This window comes from Solenopsis invicta, chromosome 11 (assembly GCF_016802725.1).
Source record: "Solenopsis invicta isolate M01_SB chromosome 11, UNIL_Sinv_3.0, whole genome shotgun sequence".
Lineage (NCBI taxonomy): Eukaryota > Metazoa > Arthropoda > Insecta > Hymenoptera > Formicidae > Solenopsis > Solenopsis invicta.
Genome location: NC_052674.1, coordinates 2,869,067 through 2,892,613, shown reverse-complemented (window position 1 = coordinate 2,892,613; position 23,547 = coordinate 2,869,067). Strand labels below are relative to the sequence as shown.

The 23,547-nt window shown below is 35.6% G+C and overlaps 1 protein-coding gene and 1 long non-coding RNA gene across 6 annotated transcripts in view; one reads left to right on the top strand and one right to left on the bottom strand.

The window, feature by feature from the left end:
- Window positions 1-1,072: 1,072 nt before the first annotated feature.
- Window positions 1,073-23,547, bottom strand: part of LOC105194636 (zwei Ig domain protein zig-8) — a 125,015-nt gene continuing 102,540 nt past the window's right edge. For all 5 annotated transcript variants that reach the window (XM_011159655.3, XM_039454872.1, XM_039454871.1 and 2 more), the window contains 3 exons: window positions 17,846-18,009; window positions 16,329-16,485; window positions 1,073-3,280 (listed from right to left, as the gene is read on the bottom strand). In XM_011159655.3, the coding sequence (XP_011157957.2) occupies window positions 3,144-3,280; window positions 16,329-16,485; window positions 17,846-18,009 (458 nt within the window). In that variant the 3' untranslated portion in view covers window positions 1,073-3,143. The remainder of the gene's footprint in view (window positions 3,281-16,328; window positions 16,486-17,845; window positions 18,010-23,547) is intronic.
- LOC113003050 lies at window positions 16,077-16,730 on the top strand. Its single transcript, XR_003268244.2, has 2 exons — window positions 16,077-16,523; window positions 16,599-16,730. It is a non-coding gene; the product is annotated as an uncharacterized LOC113003050 (long non-coding RNA).

The following is a 23,547-nucleotide window of genomic DNA, read 5'->3' as shown; positions in this document are numbered from 1 at the left end:
AAATTGTTTTCGCCATTTTATAAACCCAATAGTACATTTAAATATTTTACAATATCGGTATCTCTGTTATAATAAAACTTAATTGTTTTTATGGATTGTTAAGTTTGAAATGCATACTCAGTAGTAAAAGACATGCTTTGGTATGCCGTCACGTTCAGTGGTAAAGAAAGTGTATAGCTGCGGCGTGATGTTTGGCGTGAATAGTAAATAGCGTATTTGCTCTCTATATATATATACTAATATATACGATGCCCATAGACACTAAACAACTATAAAACTGTCAGATACAAATATTACGTTAAGCATATAATGTAGTCTATTTTCCAATTTCTTGAATAAATATTTAGAAATAACAAATTTTGTTATCTGTAAATTGAAAATAAAATTTTGAAAATGTGAAATAATCCTTGATTGAATTTCAGTTATGAGTACCGTACAGTCGTAGCATCTGCTTTATGAAAATAATAATGTACATTGTCAACATAGCATTGCAAAGTATTAAAAAGCATAGCTAATGCGTTCGTTGTTTTATTTCAGTCATACTCTCTTGTCGTGCAGGCAATTCGCCTTTGTGATCAAATATGTAATCGCGCCCGTCACTGTGACTTTTTGCCCATCTTATTTGTAATTCATAACACATCAAAGCGCTACCGCTGTGAGAGAGTTAACGGCGTAGTGAAATTGCGAATTTAAGGAGAATTATGTTTTCAGAATTCACAATGCATGATCAGAGAAATTGCCATAACGCACATACGTACTTGATCAATTAAAGTATACGGCATGATAATCTTTTACGTATCGGAATAATAAACAAATAAGCTAATATCATCTTATTCGATATATAAAAGAGGCTGACGCATAATTCAATCAGTGTTTATATTTCATCGGAATTTACTCCGTGCAATACGCAAACCGAATAAGAATTGATTGCACGCACATGTATTATCTCTGCAAAGAATAATCTTTATATAACACACATTATATGAAAAAAATGTTGCAATAATACGAAAATGTGAAAAAATAGTATATATTAAATTAAGTCTGTAATATAACACGTATTTATATCTTTTTATTCTGTGCATAGTAAAAATATGTTGAAATATGAATATATGATCTTCATTTGTGCAATGATTTTCTATAAGATAGGACAAAGCATTATTGTTACTTTTGAAACTGTTTCAAGCAGCTTTGTCTTTTTCACACCAATTAATTCGTCATATTATTCATCTCTTGACTTTACCGTTATTTGTTTCCCTTTAGATAATTCAACTTTTGTCTAAAACGTTTTCGTTACGATAAATAATTTCGGGACTAATAATTTCTAACGCTTTAAATGCCTCACCCCGTATGTGTATTACATTTTTTATTTACATTGTATTATAATACTAATAAAAAATTATTTTTGTTTTTCCCGACACATACATTTTCTGATTAAACGAAAAGTAAAGATTATTATTATAAATTACTACGTACCTTATTTTGTTGCAAACATCTGTCGAGTCTTTTTGATTATTTATATATAAGGGGAACATGATAAGGTAAAAGAGTGCAACACACAGTACAAGACACACTTATTCGTCGGAATTTCTTGAAATTCATGACGCATTCTCCTAGATCCTTCGAACGAAAGGATATAGCACGATACACGATATCAAATTACCTCCGCATCCTTTGGCGTTGCGCGCGGTCGCTTTAATCCCATTGACTTTAAGAGCTGCGCTCAAAGAAACGCCGTGAATTGCGAGGGCGCAGCGAAAAGAACGTTCCGGAACATTGAGATCAAATGGAGTATCGCAGGTCATTTAATGAATTATTTGCGCACGAAACTAAATTTACGAGACAGCACACGAGGGAACTTGCTTGCAAGAATTTTATTTTTGTTCCATTTGCGTGAAATTCTTTCAAAGAAAACCTACTTGTCATCTTGTATGCACAATCGTAGAACGAATATATAAAATTGATCGCGGCTTAATCAATGAGAAAAAGTCAAAGATTTTAAACATGGTCGACGGAAAAAAGCTTATGCACTCTTATCAAGCAAAGATTATTTTACTAATACGAGTCATTTTCGTTATAATAATATATTATGACAAAAAAATACTAAATTACAATTACAACCCAACTTCCCATTTATATTCTTCCTAATATGAAATTGATTCCTTGCAACAAAAACTGGCTTTGTGTGCGTATAACCATTATCTATAATAAATATCTGTAAAGATCTGTGTCATAGACTCTACTCATTTACTATCTTGTTGCAATTAACTTTTCAATTATTTCCATATTCATATATACATTTTTTTTAAATTCAATTATTGTCCATTAACTTTCTCTGTTACTTGTAAAGACAGAAAAAGTGCATTAATACACTATTTACCTTATTTTCCTCGATTGCGTTATGCACAATACGCAGTTATATGATTTAATTGTTAGTCTAATTTATCGGTCACGATACAATTATATTCTAGAATCTATATAATTATTGGTATAGGAAAGACGAGTGTCGTGAGATACGTGTGGGGTGGTGAAATCCATGATATTTATAAAACATTATTTTCTGACACTTATTAACATGTAAGATCTACGAAGAATCATTAATTTGTTTTTATAATTAAAAGTGCCTTTTGACATTAGCTATTAATATTCCACGAACCCTTTGCTATCTCACAAACGCATTCCCTTTTCCTCTTCAGTAAATTGTGAATTACGTTCGTTCTATATACCTGATGAATCTATTGATTGGAACTCTATAGCTAACAAACTGGTGATAATAAGAATTGTGTTACGTTAAAATTTATTTAATTATTAAAAAAAAACAACAAAATGGTATTCCACCACCTCCTTCCTTTCTCTATTAATTTTTAAAATATATTTTTTCCCCGAGTTAAATCAAACTTTCCATCACTCTGTTTTTGTACGTATGTACAATTAATGTAGAAGGAGCCCACCACAAATGGCTCTAGTAATAAATTTTTAGATTGCATAATCTCTTCACTTGACATATTATACAACACAATTTATAAATATGTTCTTAAGCTCTATAAAAATTTATCTTTACAATCTAAATTCGCTTGGTCGTATTTTAGGTACATTTCAGCGTTGGAAACGGCAAGAAATAAGCGTGAAATACTGTCGGGTGTGCGCTAGAGCAAGAAAGTTTGGCTGTTGCGCGCGAGTATTAGAAACCACGAAAACGGAAGCAGAAGTCCGGGCCAGTGCCTGACGTCACTTCCGGAAGAGACGTATCCGGCGTCACGTTGCATGGCTTCCGTGCGTTCCCCTGCAACAAAAAGGCAAAAAAAAAAGAGAGAATCAAGTGTCAGTGCTACACTCGTCAGCCGTCCTTGTATCGCGCACGTAATCGTATGAATATTTACGAGTGCGGTATCAAATTAACGCGGTTTCACGCGATATCATCTAATGAGCGTCATATCAGCGGGAACGCTTCGCATGAGTAGACGTTGAAAAATTGCCGTATTAGGATATTGAATCTGGATATCACGCGCCGGAAATCTTGATACTTTTTGAGAATAATGACACCACCCACACTCGTAAATCAATGTCGCTTCAAGATTACGAGGAATTATGGGTTTCCTCGTATTACAAGGGATCCATTAATTATTGCGTTGTTTGAGGGATGTCGATACTCGTTTCTTCATTCTCCGCTATTTAAACTTAATACAATGTTGCGAAGATCAATTTGATCAAATTTGCATAGCAGATACCATCAATTACCATCAAATTTCCAGAATAGCAGCTTTAATCCGGCAAAAATTATTATATCAGCAGAATCAAATTACGTAAATTACGTTATCGAATAACAAAAGTAGATGTTATTATTTCTTATTCTAAATCAAGTTATATTAAACAATTTTTGAAATTTTTTTTACGTCTAATTTAAGCCAACCAATCTCTTAGATAAATATATTTATGAGGATATTGAAGTAAACTAAGAGAATAAAATCTTTCAATCGCTCACAAAAATAAAATATATCTTCCTTATCCAATATCGGCGATGTTGAAACTCGCACACAATGTATAACGTACTAAATGACACATCCCGCTGCAAAAGAACGCGCTTTGCAGATATGGTATCGAGCACTAGTAAGCGCAATCAACTTGCATAAGGTTGGACAGTTGGTTTCGTCAAAATTGAATCTGCAATATTTCCAGCGAAGCGCCAACAACGATGGCCATACATAAGAGGAAATAAAAAAAAAAAATGATTCGTAAGTATTCCAATCGAGCTGCAATATTGCAAGAATTGCTTCGCGACGTTGATAGAGCGATAGGAATAAAAGAAAAACCTTTTGCACTTTGATCTGACGGAATTCATTTTGCGTTTACTATTTGCACACTTGAGATGCATCTACACTCGAACTCTAGCGACGCTGGCCGATGTAGAAAGTAGTTAAAGTCTTAATGACGGAGAAAACCTTAATTCCAACCACCGTGGCCCTTTGAAGCTTAGATTCCAATCGCGCCTTCATCTTTACGACCATTAACGGGAACGGAAGCTGAACTTTACGGAGAAACCGGTAACAGGTACTTTATTTTCTGAAATTACGCTTTTAACGACTTCTTCTTTGATTACGCAGCGTTGATCCTTTAATAGCTGAAATACGTCCGCTTTGTGGTACGCGAACAAACTTCCGTTCCTCTTTCCGTTCAAGAAAGACAATATCGATAGATGTACCAGAAGAATGAAAGAAAATCATCACTAAATAGGTCACAATATTGTTATTGGCTAACGTTCAATTTCGACTGGCAGTAGTAACGGAGCGTATGAGGTCCGCCACGCAGTAGCGAGATTTTATATGGCTGAACCGTGTACATATTCAATAGTATAAGTATCGATGTGGTCAATCATGTTGCATAAGCAATATGTCATCAAAATTCCACCAATGTCTGGTTCCAGGCAATATACTCACTAATTACAAATTAATTCTTGATACAAGCAATATAATGTATCGCGAGATGTAAATTCAATTTTACGATTGCGACTAAATTACCTCATTAGTAAATACGTATATAGCATTGCGCGAAGGATATGTAAGTTTTAACTGTTACATATACCTACAATGAAATTATTGTGCAACTAATTAAAGATGGAGCTTATAGTTGGATCTCAGTGTCGGTATTTCTTATGTAATTTTATATATATTTCATTAAACAAATTAAATAAATTACGCGTTAAATCAATTTCCGGTCGTGAAACACAGTTCTGAATTAAACGAGAATAGTAATGTCACAACATTAAATTAATTAACCAATTCAATATTGATACTGACTACCATCTATTACAGCAATGAAGCCAATAAATTTCCACCCCTTAAATAATGTGAAAAATTTGTTGCAAAAAAGAAAAAGAAAAGTCGAGTTACTTAGTAATCTGAAAATGTTATTCGAATATATATACATGGGTATGAATTGAACGTATATTTCTTTAATACTTTCGACAATACCTTTTTTTATTAATATAGGATTATAAAAATTTAAAATTAAGAAACTTTTTCAATATTATTTATAATATACTCAATGCAAATATGATAGCAATGTTCCTTACAATTATCTCGTTTAAATTTTAATTTTTTTTTATAGTAAAATTCTTGTTGTAAAATTCTTTTTGTAAAATTCTTGAAATATAAACGAAAACTAGTTGAAAATAAAACAGTTTTAACTGCAGGAAAAATATTCACTCTGTAAGTGCACGAGAGACACCTTGGATCATTCATGTCCCAAGGTAAATTTCCGAGGCATCCTAGAGGAAGTACATGCACAAACCGAGGCCGGAGATGCATTAGGCCAGTCCCTTAGCTGCTAAACTTATTTTAGAAAGGGGGGGGGGATAAAAACCGTTGTTTACCCAGGTTCTTAGTATTTCAAAGAAAAGTTATGCATAAGTAATAAATGTAGCTAAGATGCTCATTGAAAGTTAAAAATGTAATAATATGCTAATGCTTTCTAAATAACTTGTTAAAAGTAAATGTTTCGTGTATGTTACGCCATTACGTATATTTGACGTAATTTTACACGATGTAATTAATCAGCGTGCAAAATTTGATGAGGATCGATGACGATCGGCTGCACCATATTAAGGGCGATCTCCAGAATTCGGGCGACAATATGCTGCCGGGGCATGTCTGCATATAGCCGGGGTATGCGTCCCGATCAGGTATTCGTATGAAAGCCGCATCATCAAGCCATATGAATCGCACGCTCTCGATCGGGGCGAGCTCACGATCACGACCGTGAACGTTGCGCGTCCGTGTTAGTGTCTGGGAATGCGACACGCGTGTATGGGCACGTGGCACGCATACACGCCGGAACTACACGCGGCGTCGATTAAAGCGGAAGCAAAATCTTTGCACGTGCGGTGCATCTACATCTGGGAGCACAATGATCTATCACTGTTGGTTTGCGATCGTATATATGGTAACACTTGACGGCATCCACTTGGCACCTTCTGCATGGACAATTCCAAATGCAAATGACGTGCAAATGTACGCTTGATTATATTACTGTTCCAAATTATGGCACTGATTTCGACGTGATAATTTCACACGTTCGAGCAAATTTATTCTTTTTTCGAACTTTCCAAAAAGTATCTCTCTCTCTCTCTCTCTCTCTCTCTCTCTGCACGGAAAGAATAATTTTACTGCAGAATTTAAAAATTTAGCTGGATAGAAATCAGAAAATAATTTCATATTGAGTCATCAAAATAATTATGTAAGACACCCAAGTCTGATGAAGTTTTGCAGCAAATACTTTTGAAGTTCTAGCAGCCAAGTGAAACATCCGACACAATTTTTTTAATGGATCCATTTAATTATTTTCAGATCTGTATTTCAGTAAAATTGTTCTTTCCGCGTGTTTTCATATTTAAAAAATATTGATAATAATTATAGCGTTATTATACAGTAAAAATGATTAAAAAACTTATTTTAAGTTGTTGTAATTTATTTTGCGGAAATATAGTGGAAAATTGATATTTTAGATCACTGACAAAAAAAACAAACTATTGCCATTACCCAAATTTAAGACATAAAAGTATTTAGTTTTATAAAAGCTTTATCTATAAGTAATTGTCAAATATAATAGAAAATGAAGTAGAAAATGAGAGATGAAAATTATGTTTTCATGAGACTAAGTTAAATTATAGAAAAACAATCGAAATAATGTAACTAAATTGTTGATAGTTAATTAGATTTTTCCAATTATAATCTTATTAAATTTAAAAAAATTTTTCATTAATCTTGTCTCTCCAAATATCGACCTTTTATTATTCAATGTCGTTTTTCACGTTCAAAGTATTTAAGCTCTTCTAAAAACTAACTGCGATATATTTTAAAATAACACGCGCTTAATTATAACGGGATTGATTATCGGGCTGAGCGAGAGCGGAATTAAAAATTAATTTTCAATCTGCGATAGCGATTCTGTAAGGCTCGTATGGTAGCCCGGGCAAATAATTTCCCTCGCGAGTCAATAATTTCTTCGAACAACCGACTTGAGAAAAAGACAAAGCGCCATGTAAAATGTAGTAATTAAAATTTTGTAACGGCATATTAATATATTATAACGGCATAGTAACATGCATAACGAGCAACATCAATGTTCGCGCAAGTAGCGTTATACGAGCGCGTTTTGATTTTTTTCGCGCGCCATAATTACTGACCTAATTTTTTCTTACCAGGTATATATATATATTACCAGGTATATATATATATATATATCAGCACATAATAAGTGCAAACGCGTTCGCATTATAGCCGCGCGGAATCATAATGATTTATGAGCGTAGGAAGTTCACGAGTAAGTTGCACTTTAGCTCATCCGCTCGCGCTCTTAGCAACTCCTTAGACACTGTCTCGGAAACTGTCCGCTCGCGTCGGAGAGTTACGTCTAAAGCGAGGTAAAAGAGTACAAAGTTATACAAAAAATGGAGATCTTTAGTTAATGGATGCACACAATTTTCCGCCTCTCTCGCGCGTGTAAATTCGTACATAATTAACCGTGCGTAATTAACGATAGATCTCGAATAAATTATTAATGTAAAATAATTTGGACGCGCTTTCGTGCAACAAACGACGAAGTTAGAAGATTAAAGGCTTAGTTTAAATCCGTTTATAATCCACGCTATAGCTGCACCGATACGAACGTTTTAACTGGCTCGGAAGATATCTGTTAAAATGTGCATTGTCGTATTAAGCGAAATAAATGGATTCCGCAGTTTAAGAAACTCTCTCTCGTCGCGGTGGCGCGCCGAGGGTATGGGCAGCGGATGAAAAATTAGCGGAATTCCGCGAAAGCCGGGGCTCGCGGATTTCACTTTGCCGGCGAGTATTTCGATTACGAAATTTAATAATATCGTACGTTAAGAGGGCGCGACACCGCGAGGAAGTAACAGAGAGCGAGATAAGAAACGAGAGGAGAGATCTCGAAGAGCGGAGAGTTTGGAGCCGGTATAAACGACAGTCTAGGGAGCCGTTAGGTATTAAACTCCCTGCAAACTTCCGCAGTCCGTCGTGCTCGATATATATTTAAAATATCTTGGAAGAGTATCCATGAATCGTCTAGACTGAGCCGTCGACGTACCGAGGCACCGGGGATTCGTAGGATGTCGGAAAGTGATATCATAACTCGCTACAACGACACGGAATGTCCCGATTTGCAGAGTTATATTTAACGCTTGTTTACCCACCTATCGTTTCTTAAAAGATTTTAATCGATTTCCTCGATGCTGTCCGTAAATTATCCGTGATGCGTGAGTCTCCGCCTCGTTCACGTTTTTATTGTATCCCTTCGCGCAAGTGGAGCAACATTTTAATGGATCGCCATAAAAAAATTTGCAAACATCAGGAATCCTTTTAAATACGTCTAACTCGGCTTCTTCCACTTGAACCTTGCCCTCGAAAGTTCGCAGTCAGTTGCAAGATGGTGAAAGGGGTGAGCTTGAAGATATTTGAAAAAAGAGAAACAAGAAGAAGAAAGAGCCGCTCTTAAATCGAGATAGTGAAATTAAAAGGGGTCAAGAGAGATAGAGAAAGAGAGAAAGAGAGAGAGAAAGAGAAAAGCTTTCGACGGAATCCTCGACCCCATAGCACTCTCCGTCCGCCGCCGACTTTCTGGACGTAGTAGTGCAGCTCCGCAAACGAACAGACAGGATTCTACCGTTGCTAGGTAGCACAAGCGGCGCGAAAACTCGGTGATGAGCAATTAGGAAAATTGAATTCCGGCGTAATTAACTTTCTTAATTAATAGCATCGCGGAATTGTATCTTTAATCTGACCGAGACCATAAGTGCTGTTGGCAGACGTGCAAATGCACGAGCGGTAAGTGACGGGGTCGCGGGGGAAGGAGGAGAGAAGACACTAAGGGAATGGTCAAGGGGAACGCGAAAGGGGCGCGACAGGGTGAGGGATGCAGGTAGAACGGAAGGGGAGGGAAAGGGGTGAAGCATAGGACTATCGCAGGAGACGACGACGTCGACTGCGACGCCGGGATGGGGAGTCGCTGTAAGTTTTGATATATGCGCGACATTATTTACGATCGCATAAGAATTAGCTCAGACGGCCGCCAAAGCCCATCCCCCGGGCAAGAGCCGGCGCAAAAAGACCGGCATCAGCCGCGGACTGGCACTGCACTCGAGGCGTTTTTGCGCGCGACGCATTGGCTTCCTCAAAAGTCGTTAAATCTCGCGCCGCTTTCGACAAATCGCAAGCAAATGGCGCTTCTTGCTGCACGAATGTTCAGCGGAAACGTTTACGAATACTTGAGAAGATAGCGATGCGAAGTACTATCGTGTAGCATCCTCTTCTGAAATAAAGCACAGAGCTCGTAAATTAGGAGCCATGCGTTATAATGTGTGCTGTGTCATATCGAAAGATCAATAATATTTAAGTGAAATGAGAAACGCATGGGCTTTTAGTTTAAATAATTGAAATGGTTTTATTTCAAATTATATCAATTTTATATTAAAAATATGTAATCCATAATAATTTGAACTAGAACGCTTAAGTATATTCATACAAATAAATAAAGAAGCATCTTATTATTTTATATATAAACTTTAAATACATTTTCAATTTTTATAAACTGCGACCGTCGAAGCGCAATCAAAAACTGTAGCTAGAAATATCACAAATTAAATTCGTCAATTTAATAATGATGCTACTAGTTGGAAACTGTAAATAATTTATTGCGAAAAATATTATCTGAGTCAGGGTTCACGGGATGGAACTCCCTGAAACTTTCTCATTCCGTGACGGATATTACACCAATATGGTTATGGGGACGTATAGTAATATTTATCTCAACAACCAAATATATATTGAAGAAGAATGTATTAAAAGATAACTGGTGCTTTAAACAATAATAATTAAAACTGAATATTGTTAAACCGCTTAAAAATATTCACAAATAAGTAAAGAAACGTTATTAATCTAAAAAAGGACGTATAATTAATCAAATTAAATCGTTAGTATAAATCGTTAATAAATAATTAATGAAAAACAATTAATATGAAGACAGATGCAGACTTTTCTAAAAAATTGTAAATAAGTTAGAATCGAAAGGTACATGGTGTTGTTTAATTTAATATTTTCAAAGTGATTTAACATTTATTTGCTGTTGTGATCAATGTTGTGAAATTGACAATTAACTTTTCAGAAAAAAAAATTTGAATATAATGTATTATTTTGGATAAAATACATTTCATCAGTTGTAAGAAATAAAGAATTGGCATATATTATACTTAATTTCTATGTTTTTCTCTTTATACATTTTATACTAATAAACTAATCTCACCTAAAACTTTTATTTAGAAGATAACATAATATGTTCTTCATAATTATATTTTGCAGAGAAAGTGGGATTTAAATATAATCAGTATATTGTCAGTGTCATCACCAATATAACATCATTTAACGCAGTATCATAAAAAATTCGATATCGAATACAACAAGAAAAACTTCTCGCATTAAAAAGTTTTAATTAACTGATAGAATAGTCAATAAAAATTGTACATTATTAATTATATAACAAAATTTTTAATTTACTACATTATAATGTCGTCAAGCAGTATTATTACATGTTAGAATGTACATAAAATTATATTCAACGTGATTAAATAAGCCATCATAATTCCATTGTGTGCGAAAAAAGTCTGCCTAACCTCGTAATATCATTAATTATCTACTGTCAATTTATAACGGTCTTCTAATTAAAATGGGATATTTATTATTTTAAAGGAGTATATTCATATAGACTGCCTAAGTTGAAATATACCGATGTGCATATTTTAATTGTCGTGTAGCTTCAGTGAAAAAAATCTCGGGATCCGTTCACAAAATTGTTAATCAAATTATAACATTCATTCCAATAAAATCTCATAAAATAGTTTGTCCGTCACTGATTTATTGTACCGACCTCAAACTTTAATCAGCGATGCGAAAATTTTTAATGGCCTTAATTCAACTCTCTAATCTTGAGAAGCTATAATGGTTATCAGCTTAGTCCCGATTATCAGTATAGATGCCAATAATTAATTGGAGGATGATCAATTATTGGTTATCCCCGCGGTATTTCCGAGACGGTCGAAGAAAGTTTTCTTCCTTCTACCATTTTTCTTCGATAAGATTGAACACAAAGTTTTGATATGATCTTGCTAGATCGACATTGTTATACGGGAAAACCGTGGAATGTTTTTGAAACAATTTTTAAACTAATTTAGACAGTCTTGAGAAATTATACATAAATAATTACAATAACATTGTGTATTTACAATTTTTTAAATATTTAATTTAATATGGATCAAACAAATTCATAAATTCTTGAGAAACTGGGACAATTTTTGAAATGCACTTTTTTTATTCTACCATAATTTAATTTTTGTTACCATTATCTTCGTTAATTTTAATTGAAACAAGAATATTTTTTATTTGTGATTTTAAATCCGTATCTCATATATGATATTTGCTTGTCATCCAACGGCAGTATTTTTGCAGGCGCGCTCTCATAAAAATGCCCACTGTCCCGTTTAATCCCATCGCAATGGCACTTCCTTCGGACCTCGGCTCGTCCGTGCCGATAAACTGCGCGAATTCGCAATCTGCAAAACTAGAAAACAAGTGGCCGGACTTCTGATTTATCGTCGTGTTCTCGCGCGGCAGCGTGAGTACGTATCGTACCTGCGGTTGATGTATTGTACGCGTACGTGTACACACGCGTGAGTGAAACGCTATTGCAAAGTGACTCGCGATCAGACGAAAATTCAGTTTTGCGATATCCGTGAGTGGATTTAACGCGGGTTCCTCCTATTCGCTGCGTGCGATTTTTTCGTTTTCTCTTCATTCCGAGTGGTTCTATAGTTTCATCTATTATAAGTTATGGAATTACATTGAGATTCTATTACGATCCCTTCCCCATTTACATTTTGTACAATAACTTTGTTAATAATCAATATTTTTAATTAAAAACATAACATTTGTTGACGTGTTATCAATCAATTTTAGGCTCAAAGTTATTAAATATTTATTACTAAGATGTTATATTTATAAAAATATGACGACACTACATGGTCATTGGTCAAAGAGGAATGGTAATGCACTCTCCCCCTCTCCCACAAAAATAAAAAAAATTGATTCTGTTTATACCTATTATAGAAACATAATGTTTTGTTAAAATATAATTATATGTTTATTAAAAATAAAAAATAATATTGCAAAATATATGGAATGTACATATGCATAATCCTTTCAAATGTATTGCAGTACTGAAGATCTATTATACATGTAAACTTAGCAGTAAGATTAATTAGTTTATCGAATAACTACTAAAAGAAGTTATACTAGGCCTGTTGGGACTTCAGTAGGCTGAATTTGCAAAATTTCGTGCTATGAAATATTTGCACAGCTGAATAAAATGTTATATAATTAAAAAATACACTGAAATGTACACATATTTGTGCGATAAAACGCTCAAGTTCAAAAAGAATGAGGAAGTATGCGCAATTAAACGCCAAAATGTATCTTGAAAAAGTTTCAAAATGCTCAAAAGAAAAAATGCGTTATAATAAATGTCGGCTATTACACATTGACAAATTAGCACGTCTGCAAACAGCGGGCTACTAAAACAAACGATTCTATAAGTAGTCACGAGAACTCGTGACCTAATAACAGAGATATTACGAGTGACCATTATACCTAGAAGGAGCATAATCTTCTCCTTTATTCATAACCTTGTATACACATACGCACAAGTTAATCTAATAGATATTTAATTATCTGCCCTTTTGTAGCCGTGATACCTCCCCCCCTCCGTAACTTACACACGCGTTAAGTACTGGTGTAACGAGTAAATGTACAATTTATACGCGTTGCTCGGTCCGGGGAAGCAACGAATTAATTCTATATTCTCTCGGAGATTTACTCCGACGTGCATGTGTGTGTACGTGAGGATTCTACACGGAGTCATAATTTTACAGTATTTAAACTGTGTTTATGACTGTATAAATAATAATGAGATTTCATGAGCTACGCCAGGTATGATATTATTAAGCTTTCGCTCCACATTTTTTATTATTCCGCTGCGTTAAAATATATAATGTACTTTTATTAAAACCGAATTGTAAAGGAACATTTAAAAAGGAACATTACCTATATCGCATCTCCACATTCCTTCTGTAAAACGACCATTGCACGTAAGTTCATAATTATTCGCAAAAATTATCTGTCATAACATTTACCAACCTACAAAATTCTCCTTCACTTTATTCAATTTCACTTCTTTAATATTAAGTTACATAACAGTTTCAAAAGACACGTGCAAAATTATTCAAATTATTCAAAGAAACCGCTTAAAAATTGAATTAAATGACGTTAATAATTCATATCACGATGCATCTCGCAAATCCTCCGCTACCCTTCGACCGACGATATTCGTTTTCACATCTATCGCGATATTTACGCTCGATACACTCTCGTAAAAATCGGACGACGTGCACTTTGCTTAGTTACGCGCGGTCGAGACGGTTTCCTTCGGGCGCGTCATAAACCGCGTAAATCCGCAATCTACGAGGCCGCGAGTCGTCCAAGTTTTGATTTATAGTCGCACGGGACGCGTTTCGCGTGTGGATAGACACCGGGTTAGATAGCGCACCCGCGTGCACGCGCTCGCTCCTGGGAAAAATGCGACTCCACGCGCCACGGGCGCTTCCTCGCAATAACCTCCGAAGGGAAATTCACGATAATAGAGACTACCACGTGAATTTCGCATGCAAGTGTCCCCGCGATCCCACAGCGTTTTGCCTCCAGGCTCCGCGCCTCCGCTGATCCTCCCTCCCTTCCTCCCCCTGTCCTTTTCCGTGCCATTCGCTCCATTTCAACCGGCGTGTTCGCACACACTTTTCAGTTCTCATTGAGGTCTTTATAATTTCCGTCACTTTGTTATTTCATTATTTCGTTATCCTCTTATTTCATCAAATTTAATATTGTAATATTACTTTTCTGGTTCAATTTAAGGACTGCATCTCAAAACTGATAGTAACGGCGTTCGTTAAAGCACTAAGAAATCTATATAAAATCACATATGAATTATCGTTTGAGCACTAACAAGGAGTGGGCAAGAATCAAAAAATCAGTTTTTAATTTAAAAAATATTCTGCAAAGCTTGAAGGATGCTTATTAATTGAGCAAATCATTATGAGTGCATTGGCCCCTTGTTTTCTAGTAAAAAAATCAATAAATTTATTCACATTTACATTTACTATACAAAGAGGTATTTTATAATTACTATAAATTGTCATACATCATGATTGTGCTGGTAGGGCATCGTTGTAGAGCATCGAGAAATTTCGACTTGCGAGTCTCGGGTTCAAAATCAAACGCAATCTTGTTTTAATTAAATATTCAAATTAATTTTTATATAACGACGAATGTGTTAAAAATTAAATTAGAAATTGAAAAATTTGTACACATAATGATTTGATAATAAGTATCTAATTAATAAGTATCCTTCAAGCTGTTCACAGAATTTTTTTTATTGAAAATTCATTTTCTAATTCTTGCCTACTCCTTGTAAAATCAGCTGTGACCATCGTTGGCCTTTTCTCGCTTTTAATTATGTTTGTACACTTCACGATCATATACTGCGCTCTCGGACGACGACCACCGTGCGCGAAGAAAAATCGATGAGGCTCGACTTTTCGAGCGGGAAACAAATGATGGGAAGGTCCGTGTCTAAATTTATACTCAACTTTGAAAAATGTGTTAAAAGCGCGCGGAATAAAGGCGAGAGGTAGGGCAAACGATCTCCTCACTTTTTTCCTCTCTTTTTCTTGACTTTATCGATTGTGTTTAAAACTATTTACTTTCGTTTTCATTCTTTCGCGCGCCATTCTCTCCATTTTTCCCTTCCCTCTCGTATCTATTATTCTCTCGATTTTAAAAAAGGAGAAAGAAGACGAAATAAGACGTGCGGTGAAGCTTACATGGAGAAAGGAAAACGCAGGGAATCTCCGCTTATATCCACTTCTTCCTCTCCCTCCCCCCACAAGTTTCCTCCTTTCTCTCAAACTCCACTCCCTCTTCGTCAGCGTCCTTCTATCTGTGAACCGCAATTTCTCTCCTTCCGCGATTCCTCGTACCTCGTCCCTCGGACATCCCGTGCACAGGAGTACACGCGCACGAGCGAGCGGTCTTCCGTCTTTTCCATCCCTTCGCAACTCCCTTTCCCTCTCCCCCCCCCCTCCCACCTCCCTGCTTCCCAATCCCTCCCGTGCTTCCGCTCCTTTTCATCCCTGCCGTGGCGACCGAGGGGCTGAGCTAGACAAATAGCTTCAGCGTGAAATACCGCCGCCTCTTTAAAACTTTAAAGTGTTTCAAGTAATCCTAAGGCACGACTTTACATCATGGTTGTACCCCGCGGAGGATACACGCAAGCGTAGAAGGAAATGGAATATCGGTGCGCCCGCGGTGGGCTTCCGGCTACGCTCGTGGCACATCCGGCGGTAGCGAGATTTCCCGGAAGATCGCGAGGTATACGTAAGAGTGCTGTTATTATATCATTATGTTTCGCGAAGTGTATCTGATATACGTTTACACACAACGACACATTTCCATTATGTCCTTGTTTTGGGTTTTTAACCGGTTCTTGCTCCTTCGTTCTATTTTCTCTCAAATAAATATTTTCACGGCATGTACAATCGATTATTAAATATAAACATATAAATATGAAAAAATATATTTACGTTACAATGAAATTATTTATAGAAATTGCAAGTTTATTTTACATTATATTCCTGTAAGGAGTAAAAGACTAAGACTAACCTTCCTCAACGGCTAAGGTGACAGTGGCTGATCGACCCTCCGTCGGCCTGCATGAATAGTTCCCAACGTCATCTTGAGTCACTGCCGCCAAAGTCAACACGGATACCGTACGTGCCGCACCCCTTTCGGTCTCTACATTTATCCCTCCACGCGCTGCCTGGATAGAGAGTAAACAAGTGAACTCGACGATGAAGAGTAAGTAACAGAAAATTTTTTTTAATATTCGAGAGATATAGAAGCAAGATGCAGACTTCTTATTTTTCTTTGCAGTGTAGTCGGAAGAACTTGACACGGAACACGTTGCCGAGACCCTTTACGTTTCGCCAAATTGCATATAAAAACTACTACATTAGTCCTGTTATAAAGTTTTATGTATCTATGAATAAATTTGAAGAAATTAGAGTTTTTTTTTGCTTCTATATACCTCACATCACGTTTTACGCTCGAACTGAGATTTCGTTATGCAAATGCGTATTTTTATGTGTATCAACGTAAGCGCGATTGTTGCTTTTTGGAATCAGTGGAATAGATGCAAACTGTCATTCCTGTTACATAGTACGTAAATCATTCCACAAAGATGAAATGATTAAAATGAGCGATATAATACGCTAAATTAAAAATCCATGAAGCTACAAATCGCGTATGCAAGAAAATGCCCCGAGAAAAATAATTGTTGAAAAATTAAAACATTTAATGCAATAAGATCAATCAAACGTTGAGTCAACAATTATTAAGTTGCACAAAGAAGATAGTTTATTCATGTCAATCATTAAAATTTGTCAACTAAGAATTAACTAAACCAACTCAATATTTAGTTAAACCTATTGGATTAAATATACCTAAGCCGAGTAAGGTCCATTTGATGAATTATTATTTAAAAAAATTTTATTCATGGAGATATTGTAATAAAAATAAAATCTTTTCTTCAATCATTTACAAAAATAAAATATCGTATATCTTCCATCTTGAATATTTATAAGTAAACAAAAAAATTTTTTAAACTCTAACATTGTGAGTTTTATTAGACATAAAGAACCGTTTTACATGGTACATTCAATAGTGGACCTTACATTTAGTACCTTATTCAGATTAGGTACCCGATGATTATAATTTTAATATTTGGTGAAAGAGCTTTTTGTGTTACAAACAATAAATAATGTAAAAATGTCTCTTTAAAGAAGACTGACGAGACTTGGGTGAGTCGACGTTTCAAAGGACGCGTGTATCAAGCAAGCGAGATAATCGCGCGCAGTCTCGCAATGGCAAAACCGCGTCGACTGCCAAATCGATCAACTTTCAGCCATTACGTATCGCGCGAAAGAAACAGCCGACGCAGACTATCACGCAAACAAAAATGTTGGAAGACGCGGTTAGGGGTGGCCATATGACCCACATCCCTTCGCGTCGGGGTGCGATGATATACGAGCGCCCCTTTTTTCTCCCGTCCTTCCGATTCCCGGTCGTCAAACAGAAATTTCATTAGAGCGGCCCCGCGTATCCAGCTGAGGCTGCATTACCTGGAATGTTAGGAGTTTGTTATCCCGGAGCCATTGTACACCCCTGATGGGACGGGTCTGATACGGCGACAATATGACGCACCTCAGGGTGATCGTCGAGCCCGATGGCACCCTTTGCTCCCGGGGACCCATTATGTCTGCTACCGGCGCTGTACTCTCATAGCCTGGAAGTCATGTTCGGACAAATATCATGCGGTGGCTGAAGCAATTGAATGACCGCGTCGTGACAAGATTACGCGCATATCCGATGGTTGAGGGTAACCACGATGCCCCACGCCGCAACGGCGAATTTCCCGAACTGAATCTGAAGATTCGGGCGCTGCAGGATCTTGATTTGCAACGGAAATGCAATCGGGGATTCCTTAACCGATGTACTGCTTTAAAAGCAGCAACCTCCGGTCGTACTTTACTTTAGTACCAGCACGCGCATTTATCAATTCATTTGTATAAAACACAATAATGTAATGTAATTTGAAGCTAAAGTTTCATTTATATAGGTATGCTCAATGCATTACATTGTTTATTCCGTAAATATATTAAATTATATTTTTGCATGAAAAATTATACGTGATACGGCCGCGATAGGTGAATAAATACTTTCATTTCAATCAAAAATAATTTGCGGTCGTCGATTGCAAATGGCAATAATTATTGAAACACATGTTTATTAGCAAACTGACAGCTCCAAATTGATTAATAAATCATTTGCTAAAATGAAAAGGCCAATATATATTTCTGCATATTTAAATTAAATGTGTGAAAAGCAATATAATGAACGCCCGAGCAGAATTTAGTTCGGGAAATTTACTCCAGATATCATTTACATTTGCTGTATGGTATTAAAAAAAAGTGTTTTAACGAAAGAAAATGTTTTTCTTTTAAATCACTTAACGTGTACATTAATTTCGTGCATTAAGAGATTTTCATTAAATCCCGGCGAGATGATATCGAAATGACGAACAAAGAGTGACGCACGGCAAAGGGATTTGCAACTTTTTAATTGACAACGTCATAGCGAGCGTGACGTATCGTGAATACCCTCTAATTGATGCAATCCGTTCTCGGTTTTAATATCTCAACGAGCGAGATTAACTACTACGTACTAGACTTCCTCCCGATGAAAAGAAACACCCTGCGATACCCCCGAGAGGACGCGCCATCAAGGATACTCGACGAATGTTATGTAATGATTTTAATTAATGCCAACGTTATATTCACTTTCATTGCGCTGGTGCTCTGCCGACGCGGCACAAAATAGGAAACGCTGAGGTAGGTAAAAAACGTAATACGCTTACACACACATAGACATGCCGTCAAGCTTGTACATTTTAATTTAGAAAGCAGCGTTTAATGCGCAAACCACCACTATGCATCGGCTTTTACGAAATGTGCCGTAAATTATCCCGCCTTGAAAACTCTTCGGTTCTCCGTTACACGCATGCGATAAATTGCGAACGGGCTTCCCATTACGAACTTTGCTACTGCTATAATGAAGCCCCGTTTTGCTTTTGTAGTGCGTCACGTCTACGCACAGCTGTCATTCGTCTTCATCTCGTCTTATATCTTACATTTACATTAGATATCACAGTAATTCTCTTTAAAGTTAAGTACACGTAGAATTCTATAAATAATGTATATGTACGTAAGATACTGCAATAAACGTAGACTTGACGTGCTGAAAATTGCATGATATATATTTAATATTGTTACAGAATGAATATTATTGAAGGCATTATAGCATACAATTATAGTACTGGCATTACTGTTGTTTAGACAACTTAAATTTATCTAAATAATAAGATAATTCATTATAAATGTATCTTAGAAAGAGAATCTATTTCTAGATAATTTGAAGATAATACGCTGTTCAGAGATCCTTGTAAAAGTTTTCGAATTACTTATAACTTAAATTTAGAATAATTTTTCTGTTGATCTACAATTTTTTTTATCTATTGCAATCTATTGTTATCACTTTAAAAAATTCTCCTGTTAAGATAAATAGTAACTCGGAAGTTAAAATTCAGACTAAGGACAATACTTTTCATTATTATTTGCATTAACTTAAATATAACTTGAAAAAGATAATACTTCTCTTATCTAAGTTGAAGATAAAAATAACATGTATATTAATAATCTAGATAATTGATAAAATAAAATTCTTTCTTTATCTAGATGATTATCTAGAGTATTTTATATAAATAATGGCAAACACTGGTATTATTTAAAATCATTATACATCGTGATTGTACTTTTAGACTAATTTTGATAACTGATGTAAGCTCTCTCCGATTAGATTAATAATTCACCATCATCTCCGAAAGCAGAAAAGAAAAATGGTCGAAAGTAGAGAGTTCTCAGTTTCGTATAAAAATATCGCAAGGCCCGTATACATTATTCAGTACGAGGACCGCGGTCGAGACTCATTTAGCGGTCCAACCCCTATCCCTTAGAACTCTGAACTCTCAGTGGCCAACGAAGAAAAGGATACGAAGAAGCCGCGGCAGGATCGCGGGATTAAGGATAATCCTATTAGACTTAAATGAATCCGGCGACGACTGCGTTCCCTCTAGCGAAATATTATGTTATGCTGTTATTACTGTAAACTCGCTCGCCAACGTTTCTTTTTTGAGCGCGGTCTCGCTTGCTTTTTTGTGTTGCCGGAGACTTTGTGGATAAATTCTCATGATTCACCAGTATCCACTGAGTCATAATGCTCAAATGCGGATTCGACATGTTAGTATGTCAAGTATACGCTGAATTCTTAACTTATCCGATTATCTATATTTCCCAGTTACTTGTAATAAAACTAAATATTATATTATTATTAAATAAATATTATAATGTAATATTATTAGACTTAAGGTATGTTAATATATATATTTTTTTAAATTTAAGTTAAAGTTAACGGTTTCTAAAATTAATTGAATTATGTTTACAAGTTACATGAACAAAAAGTTAGCTAGTTACGTTAAGGTTAAATTAATTTAAATTAATACTTTATTTGTAAATTAAATTTATATGAAATAATTAAAGAAACAAAAAAAAACGGAAAAATATTGCTTTTTATGTGGGAATTTATTCTTTTACATAGATAAATTTTTAATTTAGAAAATTAAAATTTATGTGTTCAGAAATAATTAATTAAAAATTAAATCATTTAAAATCAACAAAATTAGGTTAAAAATTATTAACTTTTTAACGTTATTATTCAATTTTTAATTTTTTAACTAGTTACTACCTAACCTTGATTATTATTAATTCTAAATAAATAATTTCATATATATATTTGAAACACGATTGCGCGGAGAAAAACTTTACTATATCATTATGTCACATTATTATGCGCATATACGCAGCGCGTAGTACTTCCATTTGCCTTGTTTCCCTTATTTATCTGTTACAAAACTTCGACAATATAGCTGGCAGCGATCTGTGACTATCTTTAAGTCTCGCATACATTGCGAACAAAAGCGAAAGAAGAAACTTGGCGCGAGTATATTTATTAGTCGGGTGAAACTGCATGGAGAGTGTTCTGAGCGAAAACACATCGTGATACGAAAAGAAATATTCACGGTCGCAACTTCGCCATTAAGTTGATAATATCACAAAATATTTCATTCAAAAAATATGGCGATAATGCGAAAAATAAGGCATAACATCTGCAAAAGTAATTAAATTCATTTTACAGACGTTCGTATTGCACATTTTGCGTGCGAGGACTGGAAAACGGCGAGAAGATCGAGAAGAAATCAAGAAACACTCTATTAACGATACAAGCCGTGCTTCTGCAACATTTGTGAGTTTTTGCCAATGATTTTGAGCAGCGGTATCAAGAGTAAGCTCCCCGATATCGAGAAAACGCAGCTTCTCGTAATCTGCCGTTCCGACGTAAACGAAAAAGCGTAGACTCCGGAACATCGAAGGCGTCAAGGGAGAGGGCGACGTGTCTGAAATAAAACGACGTTACTTAAAAAGAATTATGAAGCGGCTGAAGAAAGTTCGCAAGAAGAATCGACGACGACGGATCACGAGCGTCAAAGCCAGGACGGTGTCGTACTTATCCTTAAGTGATTGATGTCGCTCGGTTCTGCGAGAAAAATAAAAAGCGGCTTCTAATGATTTTTTAAAGGGTGTTCGGTGTACTATGACGAGAACGTGTCGGAGTTTATTAATACATTTATGAAAGATGTGATACGTTATCGACGTCGACGTTTGACTTGCTCTAGTTCCTCAACACGGAGCAAAATTTATTGAAATTTTAAATAATGCTCGCTTTTCCATTTTTATCGTCAGATTTGTCCTATTGCGCTCGTCTGCCATTTACAATCAATTTTATATTTCGCGGAGGAATGTCTACAATAAAATTAGAAATAATATTGTGATTCACGGCCTATCACCTTCAAATATCGAATATTAGCGATATGCGAATTAAACGCGAAACGGTCGAAGTACTTCGCCAGTTACACATGTACACTATGCAGATCTGATAATAAACTTTCATATAATGCAGCCGCTAGAGTTTCACAGAGTATTACGGTGAACAACAGAAATAACGCTGTTTACTCGCCCAAAAGTTTGCCACCGACCATCTAAAGCGGTAAACAGGCATCGTGCAAGTTTAAAACATACGTTGTAATGTTACGCTCGTAAAAGCTCAACCTAATCTCTCCCGCCTACGCGATTGGCCATTGTGTCTAATTCATGGATTTTATATCCACGATATGGGCACGGTTAATATCAATTTTAGTAAATCCGACGTGATCATTTTCATGTGCGCTTCTGATTTCTACAAAAATAGATAAAGTAATATACAAAAAAATAAAATAAAATAAAATAAAATGGATATAACATAAATGTGAATATCAGAGATACGAGGGACGACGATAAATTATTAGATAATAATGCGTGTGTATATGAAAATAGCAATAAAGTACAGAATCTTCATAAAATATAAATATTACTGTTTGCAAATAAATACTTGATGACGGAAGTACAGTAAGAAAATTGATTCAAATATTTCTAAAATATCTGTAGATATAAGTAATAACTAATCAATCTAACGTTCTTGACAATTCTTAATAATTAGTCGCGTTAGTCACATTATATCGCTATAATATTGTTCGGCGAAACACTAATAAAAACAGAATTAATGGCTACGGTGATACCTTACAGTGGATGCCTTACATTTGTAATGATTGTATTACAAGAAAACGCGCTTTCTTTGCCTGATAATTATCAGTAAGCTTAGCGCTGTACCTCGCGGCTGATTAATCGCGCTTTTTCCAACTGATGCAATCTTAACGACGATTCAACCAGCGTGCTTTCGGTTCCGCTACTTTCCGAGTGGCGAAACAAAGCGGAAATTGCCAGTCGCTCGCGATGAAAGTTATATTTTTAAATCTCTTGCTAACCAGGTCAATCTTTGCACCCGAGGGAATTTTATAGATTTAAACCGGTGAAAATTTTTATTGTGTGAAGTGATGTTCACCGCGCGTATTTTATTACGTTCATCATTCGTGGCGCGCGCACGCCGATCCGATAGAATGCAGAAACGGATGAATTCGAAGGGAGAGGAGGAGAAAAAAAAATGCATCTTATATCCCCCAACCGTGGAACTTTCAACGAAGTTTTGATTGCATAATTGTACGCTTGTCCGAGTTTCGTGCCGATCAAGAAATTCATAAAATAATTTGCATGATATA